Source organism: Dipodomys spectabilis, unplaced genomic scaffold, assembly GCF_019054845.1.
Source record: "Dipodomys spectabilis isolate Male_0828 unplaced genomic scaffold, ASM1905484v1 ptg000043l, whole genome shotgun sequence".
NCBI classification, from domain to species: Eukaryota; Metazoa; Chordata; class Mammalia; order Rodentia; family Heteromyidae; genus Dipodomys; species Dipodomys spectabilis.
Genome location: NW_024870720.1, coordinates 7,197,007 through 7,212,088, shown reverse-complemented (window position 1 = coordinate 7,212,088; position 15,082 = coordinate 7,197,007). Strand labels below are relative to the sequence as shown.

Genomic DNA, 15,082 nt, shown 5'->3' with positions numbered 1-15,082 from the left:
CGCTTTTCACTCAGCACTGGTGGCTGAGTTTGGGGGCGGAACTCTAAAATTGGGGTCCTCAGCCCTGTCTGTGGCTCCCGCCCGCGCGGGGCTGGTTTGGGGCAGCTCTGTGGACCCTGACCCTTGGCGTGCCCCGTTGGTGGTGGGCTTGGCTGGAAGGCGCAGCCACGCGCCAGGTCCCCACCAGGCCCGCCAGGGGAGCCGGCCTGCCCTGAGGAGGTCTGAGCAGGAGCCCCGGGCCCCGAACTACCCCCACACCAGTTCCTGACACAGTGGGAGGGAGGGTGGACCCTCAGGTTGCGGTTCCTGTGCTTCCCGCCCCCCTGCCTGCTCCCCTGCGCGTGGAGCAGAGCGGAGTTCCCCCTCCCGGCAAAGGCACGCGGCCTGGCGGGCTATCTGTCTGAATCCTAGCAGAGGCCCAGATAATACAGAAGGGCGGTAGCAGTTGCGAGCTGATGCCCGCACAGTGGGTGACAGCCCGCTTGCCCTTTTGCGTGTCTGACCCAGGCTGATTCTGCCTGTAACCAGCTTGACCGAAGCCCAGGGGGGGTCTGCTTTCCCGTGCTAGCCTGGTTTGGGTCGCTGGGAGTGAACTCCTTTGTCCTCTCTGAAAAGCAGTCCCGACCTTTGCTGGTCTGCAGATCTGAGGTCGGCCCCATGTGATTGCTTCTGAGCGCGGCTCTTCACCGCGCCCCTGCTCCACAGGCTGTAATGCCACCTGCTTGTGCAGACTTTTTTTTGCCAGTTTTTCTCTTCTTTCTGAGTAATCAGTGTGATGTTTCTTGATTGGCACAAGGCTCTGACTGCTTGCCTTTCCCTGGTGTCCACTCGGGCTGGATGTCCAGGTTAGAGCTTTTAGTTTCTTCCTGAGCAGACAAAGCTCACGGACTGCCTGGACTCGAGTTCGCCATCTTGGATCTTCTCAAATTTGTATTTAATTTATATAATAAAGTGAGAGCTTTGGATGTTGAAAGGCCATAATATCTATACTGGAAGTAGGGGGACATTTTTTTGGAGAATGACTTAAGCATCTGCAATGCAGATGAACTCCACCTTCTGAGAAGTTTTTCCTCAGCACACTCTCCTGGGAACCGCAGATCTACAGATAGATAGGCAGCTGTTACATAGCAGCCATTCCTCTGCCCTGACCTCTGCGGGAGGGACTCAGTACTGATGTGTACAGTATGACCAGTGCGTGGTAGTGTGCCATTGATTGTAGGTTTGTCTTTTGTTTTGGTTTCAGAACTTACTCCAGCAAAAGGACTGTGAACATGGATTATCTGTCTCACATCCGGGATGCACTTGTACGGCCCCTGACCTCACAGGGTGTAGAAGGAGTGCAGCATGTGGTTGCACTTATGGATGCATATTACTTGATGAAAGAAGACTTTGAGAATATCATGGACATTAGCAGCTGGGGTGGCAAACCTAGTCCCTTTTCCAAGCTGGACCCCAAGGTAAAATTTGTAGTCCATTGGTTCTCTAGCACTTTGTTTTTGCTTTGGTTTTGTTTCTTTGGAGACTGAGTCTCTGTATATAGCCCAGGTTGACCTGGAATTCATGGTGAAGTTTATCTTGGTTGTACTTCAGGGATGTTTTAGTTAAAAAGTTTTCATCTCCCATCTTTAAAAATGCTTGTTGCTTCTTATGATCTGTGTCTTCCAAAGACAGGATTTCAGTACAGTTCTGGATTTGACTTTACAGTTTGTGTATGTATTACTTGTTTTGGTGGTATCTAGGTTTATTAGGTAGGTGCTCTACCATTTGGGCCACATCCCCAGCCCTTTTTGTGTGTGTGCATCTTTGTCAACCAGTACTGAGCTTGAACTTAGGGCCTCATGCTTTGCTTGGTTTTTCTACCACTTAAGCCACACATCTATTTCCATCTTTTTGCTGGTTAGTTGGAGATCAGAGTCTTAAACATTTGTCTGCTTGGGCTGGCTTTGAATCATAAATCTCAGATCTCACTTTTCTGAGTAGCTTAGGATTTTAGATGTGAGCAAACAGTGCCCTGTTTTGTTTGCACTGATACTTTTGGGATAGAGTCTTCATGACTGTCTGTGTACTTACCTGGACCATGATCTGCCTATTTTAATGGCTTCTTGCCATGGCTGGGATGACAGGAGTACTCCACACCTACCTTCTTCCATTGAGATTAAGTCTTGAGGGTTTTTCTGCCCAAGCTGGCTTACAATTGCTATCCACTTAGTCTCAGCCTCTTGTGTAGGTAAGATGACAGACAGTTGAGGAATGGTCTCAAATTTTTGTGCTTGAGGTGGCCTTAAATCATGATCTTCCTGGTCTCAGTTTCCCAAGTAGCATTTTTATGTTGGCTTCATATCTGAGAAGCAAATAAAAACGCATTCCTTCTAAAACTAGAGGAATGCATCTGGGGAAGTAAGTGTGAGGGAATGGTGAAGTATGGATTATAAAAGTGAAAGGGTGTTTATTGTCTGAGGACTTGCATAATTTTTCTATTCCATAATCTACTGTATAAAAGCACGTCCTGTTTTTGTGTAATGCGCACTAAAAAACTAGAGTGATATAACATGGATATGTGACACGCAGCACTCAATCCTGTGCCTGTGCGATAATTTTAGAGGACACCTTTTCAGTTTATTCGCAGACTAGTTTTGCTTATTACTTTTAGAAATGGGGAGAGTGCTGAAGATGTAAAAATATGACTTAAGATGACTTGTGGTTTGTTTTTGCCTAAAGTTCCCAGATACTGGTTCTTAATCTTGAGTCATGGGCCAGGAAAATAGAGAATGTCTTTGTAGAAAAACACATGTACTTCCACTTATGTGTATGAGCATAAATATTTTCTTCATAGCTTCAAGGGGCTCTGAAAGCTAAGGGTTTAAAAGGATCGTTTAGCCTTTAGGTTTTTTAACAGCCTCCTTTCCTTTAGGTGAAAGCAGCCTTCACAAGAGCTTACAATAAGGAGGCCCACCTCACTCCATATGCGCTTCAGGTGGTAAGGGCATCTAGATCCAGCACAGGCCCAGTTCTGGATCCTGAAGACAATGAAGAGTTACAGGAAGATGACTCTCAGTCTGATGAGAAAGACCAGGATGGTCTAGAGAATGATGCTATGATCAAGGTAGGCTCCTCACCTACCGAAAACACTCCAATATAGATGGGTTATTTTTCCCCCCTACGTAATGTGCCAGGTGAACAGTAGGACGTATTCAGCAAGGTGCAAAAAAAAAGTAAGCTGAACATACTTCAATTTTTGTTCATCATGACTAAGGGTGGTAGAGGGAGAGATTTCATTTTTATAGTTTCTTCTAGTAGTAGAAGAGTCAAATAGCAAGAGAGTGGGCCATCATTCTGATGGTTTATATGGGCTATAGTAAAAAAAACCAGAAGTGGCACTGTGGCTCAAGTGGTAGAGCGCTAGCCTTAAGCTGAAGAGCTCAGGGACAGCGCCCAGGCCCTGAGTTCAAGCCCCACAACCTACCAAAAAAAAAAAAAAGAGAACATTTTTCTTTGGCTATTGGCGTGTACGTTCTCATCCACATACACAATTTATATAGTACCTGCTGGCCTTAACTCACTATATACTACATACTGGCCTTGAACTTGTAAATCCTCCCGCCTCGGCCTCTCACAGGAAAACGGCAGGTAACCATGAAGCTTATTGTAGAGAAAACTTTTCATTTGTTCATAAATACAGTTAACTATTGTGTGCATCTTTTCCCTCCAACAGAAAAAGACAAAATCTTCAAAGTCATCAAAACCAGAAAAAGATAAAGAATCAAAAAAAGGAAAAGGGAAAAGTTTGAAGAAATGAAACCAGTTTCTGCTACCAGCAGCCACTGTGATGACTCCTCCTGACCAGTCCTGCTTTTGTGGAGACAGCTTTGTTTTCTTGTAGAGGATCTGTGTGTGGCGCAGTGGGTCACCGGTGGTTCCTTATGAAGTATGGTCCAGCTGGAGGGTGTGGCCATTGGCTCACATACACCTCTTATAGAGGTTCATAGGACTGCCTGGGTCCTCCACTGTCTCTGCCCATCTAATTAGATTGTTTTGCTTCAAAATGACTATGCAGAATTAGGACTAAACATTACTTGTGGGCTTTGGAGTCAGATTGTAGTTAATAATAACTGGGAGCAATGGGCCTAAGATACCTTTTATAGGGTTGAGTTTACCCTAATGACCTTTATAGAATCGGACCAATGCTATTTTTTCCTTAAAGGTAGTTCCTATTATGTGGTGAAATTTGTAAATAAATCATCTGACTACAAAGCAATCACCACCTAGAACTGGGTAGTCTTTTTGTATATTGTCAAATATCTTATGAAGTATACATTAGCAATAAAAAAGTTCCACATGATTCATGTACAAACTTTTTTCAAGATTGTCATCTTGTACAGCAAAATATGATGTTGCTATATTACTCTATTAATTCGCAAATGATTGGCTTAAAAAACTCACTTTGTTCCTAATTAACCAGAGACACAGAACAAACCTTCAGCAGTTGAAGTTTCAGGGCTGGAATTCCCGGGCCTCAGTGGCGACTGCATGATGGGGCACATCTGGGTAGATGGAGGGTGTGGGAACTCAGTGTGATTGCTGGGCATTGCTGGCATCCTTCAGTTTCAACCCAGGCTCTAGGCTGGGTCAGACTGTAAGGATCACTGTGGCTGGGATCAAATGAACATGGCTTTGGTTTACTTTGTCCCTGGAAGATTCAGTTGTCTTGTGATGGAGTCCTCAAACCCTACTGGAACTTCAGCTTGCGTGCCTGGAGGTTGTGGATCTAGCTTAGTTTTTAATTTTGACAGTAAATGCTCTGAGGTCTGGGCTGCCTCCATGAGGCATATGCTAAAGAGGAATGTAAAATAAATGGTGTTCCCTGTCTTTAAGAACTGATACTCTTGTTGGGAGACAGTGTAAAGTTGTTGAGACATTCAGTATTTGCCAATGTATTTCATGGATTCATTATGGAAATAAAACACTGTCTTGAGCCTGAGCCTACCGAGCCCTGCCCCTCTTGTTCCTCTTTGGTAAAGCCTGGCTGGAAACTATGCTGCATTAGCGAAGATTTCCTCACCAGGAGGGGGAGAATGGTTTCCTAACTATATTTCTTCATTTCTCTCCTGGGTTGTGGGTTTGTTTTTGTTGGTTGTGGGGCTTGAACTCAGAGCCTGGGCACTGTCTCTGAGCCTCACTGTGCTCAAGGCTAGTGCTCTACCACTTGAGCTACAGTTCCACTTCTCTTACTTCCAAGTCCTGGTTGCTCTGTACATCCCAGATGAGGGCCTGTCATCTACCTGGCCAGAGCAACAAGTGGTGTCCTTCACTTATCCGCTGTTGCTTTTAATTATGAAGCTGTCAACCTGATTGGGACAGTATATAGCAGTTAACATTTCTTTTAAGAATTAGAATTTGGGGGAGGGGACAAAAAAGAATTAGAATTTGTAAATATGCTCTTTGCTACAGAAGGGTGGTACTATAGACCTGCCTGCTTCTTTGAGGCTTTCGAGCATGAGGTGCCTGGAAATAATGGTGGGGTAGGCTTGGTTCTGTGGAAGTCTGACTATATAAATCTAAGAGGTGTATGTATTAATGAAGTGGCTTTTAGGGATCCACTGGTGCACATCTTGGCAACACAAACCTGCATACTTGCTCAAAGATCCACTGAACCAAGGCCATTTTGATAACTGTTCAACCTTATCCTTGTTTTTAATTTTGGAAGTCCTATGGCATCATTTAATGTCTTGAAGTTCTAAATGCAGAACAGATATATGAAGATATATATCTTCCAATATCTTCTGGTACCATTATGTCTGTAAATCACAAAACAAGTGCTCAGCCTCACAGATCCCAAGTTGCTGTGGCTCTTACTCTGACCTTCTAGCATCCTTCTAATCAGGCTATAGGAAGAAGCAGGGGACCCACGGCCTTGACGATTCTTGGGAAGGAAGGACAGATCATGAAGCTGGAGGACTTTCAGGTGAGTTACTTGGATGTCCTAGAACAGTGATACTTTCAGCCCTGCCTCTGCTCATATGATTGATGTAATGCTTGAGTTGCTGAAGGCCATATGGAAAGTCATATCCAACTCAGAGCTTGCTCTAAGACTCATTTCTGTCAGCTGCTCAGACTTTGGAGACACTGGACATGAAGTTGGAGGAAAAGTAATGGATTTCCTTGGAGCATGATTTCTGTCAGCTGCTCAGACTTTGGAGACACTGGACATGAAGTTGGAGGAAAAGTAATGGATTTCCTTGGAGCATGATATGGGAAAAGGAACTGGAATCTTCCGTAGGAAGATTCCAGATAGTGTTTTCAAAGGTCATCTGACCGAAAGGAGTTCCACATGTTCGGGATGATCAGGCATATAAGATTATTGTTTATTCTTTCTTTTAATTTAAGACTGATTTTACTGTTGTTTGGTGTTTTATTTTGCTTATTTTGGTGCCAGTACTCGGGCATTAGTCCTAGGACCTGGGCACTATCCTTTAACTTTTTCACTTAAGGCTGGTGAATTAATTTGGTGGTTAATTGGAGATACATCTCACAGACTTTCCTGCTTCATCTGGCTTCAAACCATGATCCTCAGATTGCAGTTTCCTGAGCAGCTAAAATTATAGGCATGAGTCACAAGCACCCAGCTATATAGACTTTTTTTCCCCCCACTTGTATGGCTTGAACTCAGGGCCTGGGTGCTGTGGTCCCTTGAGCTCTTTTGCTCAATGCTAGTGCTCTACCACTTTGAGCCATAGCATCATTTCTGGTTTTCTGGTGGTTAATTGGAGATAAAAAGGCTCATGGACTTTTCTGCCCAGGCTGGCTTTGAACCGCAATCCTCAGATCTCAGCCTCCTGAGTAGCTAGGATTATAGGCATGGAGCCACCAGCACCCAGTTTATAAACTTCCTATGTGAAGTTGTTTACAGTATTAATTAATCTCTACTGGCAGACTTCACAGTGTGTTTTCAAAGTTGTTTTCCTTTATCTCTAGCTCCAAATCCAGGAAAAGTTTACAAATGTCTAGTTAACAATTTTAGAGGAGATAATTCAAAATATAAAAGTCATCAAAAGGCTGAATATTTACAATTCTGTTATCTACTATGAACAGTGCAAAGCATAAAACATTATGACTTTGAGGAGGAAACTATACAAAGTACAATAAACAACAGGGTTTATATGTCACTATTTGGCTGCTCTACCTGGAGAGACCATCTTTGCTGCTTTTTGTCTATCCAGAAGTGGTCATTCCAAGTCCACCCAGGGGGGAAACAGCCTCCTGGGAAAAAATGCCATTTCTCAGGAACATTTTATCTAGAAAGGACAAACATGCCTTTTAATAATAAAGTTAGGTAGAATACAGTCTACAATCAGTATTGTTTCTGATGAAGTCTCAACAGTGCAGAATAGAAAATGCAAGTACATGCTTAGCAAAGCGCAGAGAGCATGCTTCCCCTGACAGCTCCCATCAAGGTTTCCTTGTCTAAAAGGAGCCAGAACAGTCACTGCAGCCAGTGTTCACTGTGCTGGTAACAGGCAGTGACGGGTTTTGGCGAGAATGTGGACAAACTGGAACCCCTCATACTTGCTGTTGTGACTGTAAGATGGCAGAGCCTGTGGAAAATTGAAGAGTTGAAGAGCAGCAAACACTAGTAGTGCTGCGACACGGAGGAGGAATCCGGTGAGACGGGAGGGGGCTAGTGCATCCCTGAGAACCTTGTGATGCTATTAAAACACTGGAAGGTTTCAGAAGGGAAGTAGTGGCACTAGAGGTAGACTGATGGAGGTCAGAGGGTAAGGGGAGAGCAGTTACCATTCTATTCTGACAACTACAGAGGGAGAAAAGACTTGGAAACGTGTGTGTGTGTGTGTATGTGTGTGTGTGTGTGAGAGAGAGAGAGAGAGAGAGAAACTTGCATTTTACCGAAGCTGAGTCAGGCATTATCTGCTTTTTCCGCAGGGCTCCGGCTTCCTGGCTGGCAGGAGCACTTACCTCCGCCTGCAGTTCACTGTTCCATGTCTGCTCGCAGGTATTGTGTATAGTCTGAAACTTTTTTCAGTTGGCCAGCATTTAATCTCTCTGAACACATAGGACATGTGCTTTCAGTGTTTAACATGCTGTTTGGGGAAGGAAAATTCAGAGGAAATTAAACACATTTCCTTTACCTTTTGGGTTACTCTAATGTGAAAATCAAATGTGTTTACACCTTTTTTTTTTTTTTTTTTTTTTTTAAGGGGAGTGGGGAGAGCTTGAACTCAGGGCCTCAAACCCTGGCTTTAATGCTCTTATCATTCGAACCACGCTTCCACTTCAGGCTTTATGATTCTTAAATGGAGGTAAGAGGCTCTCAGGTTTTAACTGCCTAGGCTTGCTTTGAACTGTAATCCTCAGATGTCAGCCTCCTGAGTAGCTAGGATTACAGGCGTGAGCCACTGGTACCTGGCTTGTCTATACCTCAGTGCATGTTTCCCATGCAACTTAAGCATGAGAAGATCTCATCCCAGAGCCTTAGACAAAGGTAGGCTTTGGGGAACACGATGTAGGAAGGTTGGAGTGGAAGGCCCACTTCTGGAGGAAGGTGGGTGAGGGAAACGATGGGCACTCACATCTTCAGTTCCGAGTAGAGCGCGGGGAACTCACAGTGCGGACACATTGTCCAATCATCTTTCACCATGTGCCGGCCCTGCAAACAGTACGTTCAAGGTGAAATTAGTCTTTATTCAAAAATTCCCACTATTACGAAAATCATAAATTATGAAATCCCTGCTCTTTCACTTAGCAATGGCACTGATTAAAACTAGATTATACTTGTTAAATTTATGCTTACAGAATGATGGTTTTTTTACATTAGTGCCCAAAATTTCCTTGAAAGTAGGGCTTAATGGCCTGAGGATTAGCGATCATATTTTAACGTTTTCTGATAGTGGATCCTAAAATGCATAAACACCACCACTTAGGAAATGCTATGGCATGCCAGGTGCTGCACCGAGGCTTCACCCAGCCCTCTGTCAGTCTAGTTGATCTTCATGGGAAGATGTCACTGCCATCAACCAAAGTGCACCTTGTTCTCTAGCCAGTAGGGGGCAAAAAAAAATTTGAGGGCTAGGAAGGTGGCTTAGTGGTAGAGCGCTTGCCTTGCATGCCTGAGGCCCTGGGTTTGATTCCTCAGCACCACGTAAGCAAAAAGGAAAAAGCCGGAAGTGGCGCTGTGGCTCAAGTGGTAGAGCGCTAGAGCGCTAGCCGTGAGCTGAGCAGCTGAGGGACAGCGCCTGGAGACCAGAGTTCAGGCCCCACAACCGGACCCCCCCAAAAAAAAAACTGAGCCCAAGGCCACTGATCCCGAGTGCTACTCCCTCACACTGGCTCCTGAATGCTGCCATCAGCCTGGTCCTTATAGGGTATGAATAGAAGGTCACTTGGGTGACTGAAATCATATGCTACATGTTGTAGGAAATTGGAGGGCTAAGATCATGTCAGAAGTGAAGAAAATGGTATATATATATCAAGTACTTAGGTGGCAGGAAGTATTACAGAGAAACTTACTGTGGCGATGCAGTAGGGAATGTTGTTTTTACAGCCGGGACAGAGGAGTTCACATTCTGGGAGGAGAAACTGGCAGAAAGGACATGGGGTCGTGGTCTCTTCTGTCTCTGTCGTGTAAGGTCTCCTGTGAGAAAGCATCACGTGTCATTTAGAAACACCAGTTTGGGCGCTTGGTAGCTCACGTCTGCAATCCTAGCTACTCAGGAGGCTGACATCTGAGGAGTGATATCCAAAGCCAGCCCAGGAAGGTAAGCCTTCAGTTAACCACCAAAAAGCCAAAGTGGAGCTGTGGCTTAAGTGCTAGAGTGCCAGTCCTGAGTGGAAAAGTTGAAGGACAGTGCTCAGGCCCTGAGTTCAAGCCCCAGGACCAGAACCAAAAGGAGAAAAAAAAAAAGACCACCTCATTTCACATAACGTGGCTCAGGGAGAAGGCAAATTTGGGAAAGTTCATGTGACGGTCATTTCATAGCAAAACAGATAGCTCTGGCTCACCGCCAGCTGCTGGGCCAGTTTCACGGAGGAGAAAGAAGACCTAGGACTGGCAGAATTCTAGGCATTGCATGGTCCACGTTCACAAGTTAGAGGAGTTCATGACACACTCCAAATAGCACAGAACATGCTGCTGGAGTGTTGAACTTTGTATTTCTCTTCTGTGATACTTAACTGGCAAGGGCCATCTGCAGCTGTTCTAATGGAACTTTGTGACAATGGAAATGTTCTCATTCTATTCTGTCCAGTATGTCAACCTGTGTAGCCAGCCATGTGTAGCTTTGGGCTACTTGATATATGGGGAGGGTGAAAAACTGAGAAAAACTATTTAACTTAAATTTCAAGAGTCACATGTGGCTAGGAGGTACCATTTTGGACCACGCAGCTGTAGATTGGCACATGGGGAGAGAATGACAAGTCTCTTACGTCTTGTGGTGCTAGCTGTGCTGCTCTGAATAAAAAGGCAAAGATCATTTCATCTTTTAAATTATTCCTTCTGGAGGTGGGATATGATGTCTGCAGGTGTAGCAGCTACTTTGCAACCATGAGGAGGAAAGCTCTGTGCTATGGTGGCATCAAGGGATCTTGTTCTTGGTGGCATCAGAATCCAGTGGTACCAGTCCTGGACTATGAGGCCTTGTGTATGAGTCACAGAGATCTTGACTTGTTCAAGACAGTATTGGAGTTTCTCCCGCATTATATTGCATATATTCCCTCAATCCTGCCCCCCAATTCTATTTTCTTATTGAGCCTGTGACTTAGCTCTATCTTAACAAGTGTGCCCTGGGAACTCCGGTTAGACAGGAGAAGTGGCTGTGTTGGCCTACCTGACCATTCCCTCGATCTTCTTTTTGTATTTAGCATCGATTTTGTTGCGGTACTCAGGCCTCATCAACATAGCCGCAAAGCTGAAAGCAGAGTTCCTCAGGCCTGCCCTGTGGCACTCGATCACTGTGGAGGTCAGGATTGGCACAATGTCTGCAAAAGAAACAGCGGGAAGCGCCATGGCTGCGGCCCTCAGTGACGCAGGCACAGCTGCATCCGGGTTCTGCAGGAAAGCCAGACCGCCCCTCTGAGCGCTGCACTCTGCAAAGACCCAGAGGATCTTTGTCTTCAAGAAGGATGGGCTGGGGGGGGGGGGGCGGGGGGAGGAGGATGGGATGGGAAGGGGAAACAAAGGAGGAGGCTACAATGCTTGATAAGAAATGTACTCATTATCTTGCCCATGTAATTGTAACCCCTCTGTACAGTATTTTCACAATTAAAAAAAAAAAGAAGGATGGGTTAAGCTGGGAAGGCGGCTCAGTGGTAGAGCGCTTGCCTCACATGCATGAGGCCCTGGGTTTGATTCCTCAGCACCACATAAGCAAAAAGAAAAAAAGCCAGAAGTGGCACTGTGGCTCAAGTGGTAGAGCGCTAGCCTTGAGCTGAAGAGCTGAGGGACAGCGCCCAGGCCCAGAGTTCAGGCCCCTCGAGCAAAAAAAAAAAAAAAAAAGCTACTAATTAATTTCTAATTTTTATTAGCTTAATAGTACAAAGAACATCTGGCCTATTATAGAACAAGGTTGCTTATACCTGTCACATTAAATCTATTCACTTAAAAATTTTGTGCCAGGTTCTACTAGCTCATATCTGTAATACTAGCTACTTAGGAGGCTGAGACTAGGAGGATCACGTTTTGAAGCCAATCTGGACAGAAAAGTCAGCATGACTTCATCTCTAATTAAACATCAGAAGGCTGGACTTCAGGCAGGGCTCAAGTGGTAGAATGCTATGTGAGCAAGCAAGAAGCCAGCAAGTAGGGTCCTGAGTTCAAACCCTGGTTAACTGTCCAAAAAAACCCACCAAAAACAAGCCAAACTCTTTTTGTGTGTGTGACAGATCTTTTAGAATAATGGCGAGAACAATGAGACCTTTCTTAGGGGAGATGTCTGACTGTGGTTGAAAACAGAATCAGACTTAATAACTGACCATGTGGCTGATGGTGGTTAAATGCTAGTACACTTGTGTAACATGAACTAGGCAGAAAAGTTCCCTTGCACACCAGCTCAGCACGGCTACCTTAGAAAGATCTGTCTGAGTGCTGGGCCTCTGGCCTGTACTTGGGAACCTTGGATTTGGGGAGGGCTCCCACCAGTTTCCCCAACTGACAAGGGACACAGTGTGCCCCAGATCTCCTCTCAGTGCTTTCTGTTGGATACCTGAGTGCTGGGAACGTGCAGATGGCAGAAAGCTCTGACCAGCACGGCCCTGGCTCTAGTTCTCACACACTGGGGAACACTGGTCTGTATTCTGTGGGAGCCACAGGAAGGGCATCCAATAGCTTTTGCCTGGGCCTGATTTCCTCTAGGAAACTATTTTCTGGAAAACATGCACAAGAGTCAGAGAGGCTGAGGTGTTCCTGGAGAGCAGGCCGCACTGTGTCACAGGGTTGGTGTGGGCTGAGTTACCAGGTGGAGGAAGCTTTGAGCGTGGGGCTTGCGCTGGCCCAGAGTACTCACGTGAAGGGAATTTGCTAATGTTGTTGGCCACGCGAATGAGCATGCGTGCCCCCTTCAGGTGATCTCCATTCTTCACGTGAATCTGAAGTAAAAACAAGTTATACTTACAGTCTTACATTAGCCCTGGTTTCTGCTTTATTCCCCCCGAACGCCTTGACTGGGGTCTAGATCAGGGCCGACCTGGGGCCCTGAGCCTGTGCTGGCTGAGCACTGCGGGCTGTCTCCTCCACCAGCTGCTCCCCGGCACTCTGGCCCGAGTCGCACACTGTTCTCTGCCCTAGAACACCTGGCACGAATTCAAATCCTAGCTCCATCTCCTCCTGGCTGTTCCTGGGGGATCGTCAGCAACTTTAGCAAGTTGTGGTAAGATGCGAAAGCCAAGCACAAGGGGGAGTCGCTGAGGAGGTCACAGGAGCAGAGCCAGTCCGCTGTCCGCTGTCCTCTGCTCTGTGTGTTCGGCCGTTGGTACCGGGCCTCTCTTTCCTTTAGGAAACCATTTCTGGTCTTTTCAGTCTGTCTTTCTCATTCTGTTTGCAACAGTAGCTGTGCATTCCTTTTTCCTCTTTATACACAAAGGGCAGCACATTACAGTCAGCCTGTTACTGCTTTTAACCCTGAACAATAGACCTAGGACATTGCTCTCCTCCATGAAGCAGTGGCCGGAGGAAATGCCACGGGGTGGGAAGTCCTGGCAGCCCGTGCCCCGCCCCTCGGGGCCTCACCTTCACAAGCACGTAGCTGTGCAGGATCATGAGGTTGGTGGCCATCTCAGAGGGGATTTTGATCTTCTGGGATTTCAGTTCTGCGTACATGCTGAAGAGAACGTCATGTGCATTCCGATAGTTTCCTTCAAGAGAGGTGGGAGATCACATTGCTGTCAAGGAGGATACTGGAGGGCTTTTTTGGCCCTTTATAAGTGAATTTATTCATTATGTGATCTGTGATAGCCATTTCTTCTACACAGTCACTCAGCAGTTTTGCCTGTTTTAATGGCTGCTGCTTAAACTGGTCAATTCCTAGCTGGGGACCGGTGGCTCATGCCTGTAATCCTAGCTACTCAAGAGGCTGAGATCTGAGGATCGTGGTTCAATGCCAGCCCAGAAAGGAAAGTCCATGAGATTTTTTTTGTTGGTTGTGGGGCTTGAACTCGGCCTGGGCGCTGTCCCTCAGCTCTTCAGCTCAAGGCGAGCACTCTACCACTTGAGACACAGCGCCACTTCCGGTTTTCTGGTGGTTTATTGGAGATAGGAGTCTCACGGTCTCTCCTGCCCGGGCTGGCTTTGAACCGTGATTCTCAGATCTCAGCCTCCTGAGTAGCTAGGATTACAGGCGTGAGCCACCAGCGCCCGGCTTGTCCATGAGATTCTTATCTCCAATAAGCCACCAGAAAATTGGAAATGGCGCTGTGGCTCAAGTGGTAGAGCACTCGCCTTGAGCTGAAGAGCTGAGGGACAGCGCCCAGGCCCAGAATTTAAGCCCCACAACGGATAAAAAAAACGAAAAACAATGCCGCGCCCTCCCCCCCTCCCAAAAAAACCCCAAACTGGTCAGTTCCTCTGGGGAAAAGTTGTGTCTTTCTAGCTTTCATACTGTTTCTCAGGGGATTCCTCCTGCCCCCCCATCCCCACCCCCCCCATCCTTCCAGTTCTACCTCTTGCTCAGGCCCACTGCTGGTTTTCTGTTTGTTTTTTCCCTGGCACTAGAGCTTGGACTCGGGCTGGGCACTGCCCCTAAGATTTTTTACTCAAGGCTTTCTTGTATGGCGGGTTTCAACTCCCAGTCTTTAGATTTCAGCCGTTAGAGGAGCTAAGATTGCAGGCGTGAGCACGGGCCTGGCAGCTCAGGCCCAGTGTTGATGCCCGTCATTCCCACCGCCCTGGGCTGTCAGTTCCTCTGGAGCTGCGTTTGGATAGTAGTTGCCTCAAAACCTCAGGCTGCATCTCAAGCTCAACGGCACACACCTTGTAGGAAGCCCTCTAAGGACACAATGGTAGAGCAGCTGCAGAGGCTCAATTCCCAGCATTGCAAAAACAAAAGCCCATTCCCTTTCTGGCCCATCCATGCCTCTCCAGGCAGGGGGCATTTTCTTCATGGTGGCTGTCTGGGCCTTTGAAACTCAGCTTGAGGTTGTGTGGATTTCTCTCTCCGTTCCCCAGCACTCTCTGTCCCCTGCCTTCAGGATGTGGGGCTGAGGGGTGGGGGTGGGGGGTGTTGATCCTGTCACCTTTAATGACATTATCACATTTCTCTCCCTAGTCTAGCACTTGTCACTGCAGAGAACGACTCTGAACCTGCTTTCACTCTCTCCCATCTAATGGTGAGCTGGAGGGTAGAACTGGCCGTCTCTGTGACGGCTGAGCTTCTAGCACTCATCTGACAGACCGGAGGTGTCAGGGCAACATGAGCGGAATCAAGTCATGACTGACTTCGTTATGTGCTTTCTTTTTAAGATTCTTATTGTTATTATAAAGGTGATGCACAGGGGGGCTATAGTTACATAGTCAGATAAAGAGTACATTTCTTGCTGGACATGGTGGCTCACACCTGTAATCCTAGCTAGTCAGGAGGCT

At 46.4% G+C, this 15,082-nt stretch overlaps 2 protein-coding genes across 3 annotated transcripts in view; one reads left to right on the top strand and one right to left on the bottom strand.

Annotated features, from left to right (window-relative positions):
• Positions 1–4,654, top strand: part of Rfc1 (replication factor C subunit 1) — a 65,072-nt gene extending 60,418 nt beyond the window's left edge. For both annotated transcript variants that reach the window (XM_042678067.1, XM_042678066.1), the window contains exons 23-25: positions 1,244–1,457; positions 2,912–3,103; positions 3,713–4,654. In XM_042678067.1, the coding sequence (XP_042534001.1) occupies positions 1,244–1,457; positions 2,912–3,103; positions 3,713–3,796 (490 nt within the window). In that variant the 3' untranslated portion in view covers positions 3,797–4,654. The remainder of the gene's footprint in view (positions 1–1,243; positions 1,458–2,911; positions 3,104–3,712) is intronic.
• A 2,285-nt stretch (positions 4,655–6,939) lies between these two features.
• Positions 6,940–15,082, bottom strand: part of Wdr19 (WD repeat domain 19) — a 65,531-nt gene continuing 57,388 nt past the window's right edge. Inside the window, exons 31-37 of the mRNA XM_042678327.1 lie at positions 13,235–13,359; positions 12,513–12,594; positions 10,839–10,989; positions 9,523–9,646; positions 8,586–8,662; positions 7,972–8,096; positions 6,940–7,292 (exon numbers count right to left, since the gene is read on the bottom strand). Coding sequence (XP_042534261.1) covers positions 7,985–8,096; positions 8,586–8,662; positions 9,523–9,646; positions 10,839–10,989; positions 12,513–12,594; positions 13,235–13,359 — 671 coding nt within the window. The 3' untranslated portion in view covers positions 6,940–7,292; positions 7,972–7,984. The remainder of the gene's footprint in view (positions 7,293–7,971; positions 8,097–8,585; positions 8,663–9,522; positions 9,647–10,838; positions 10,990–12,512; positions 12,595–13,234; positions 13,360–15,082) is intronic.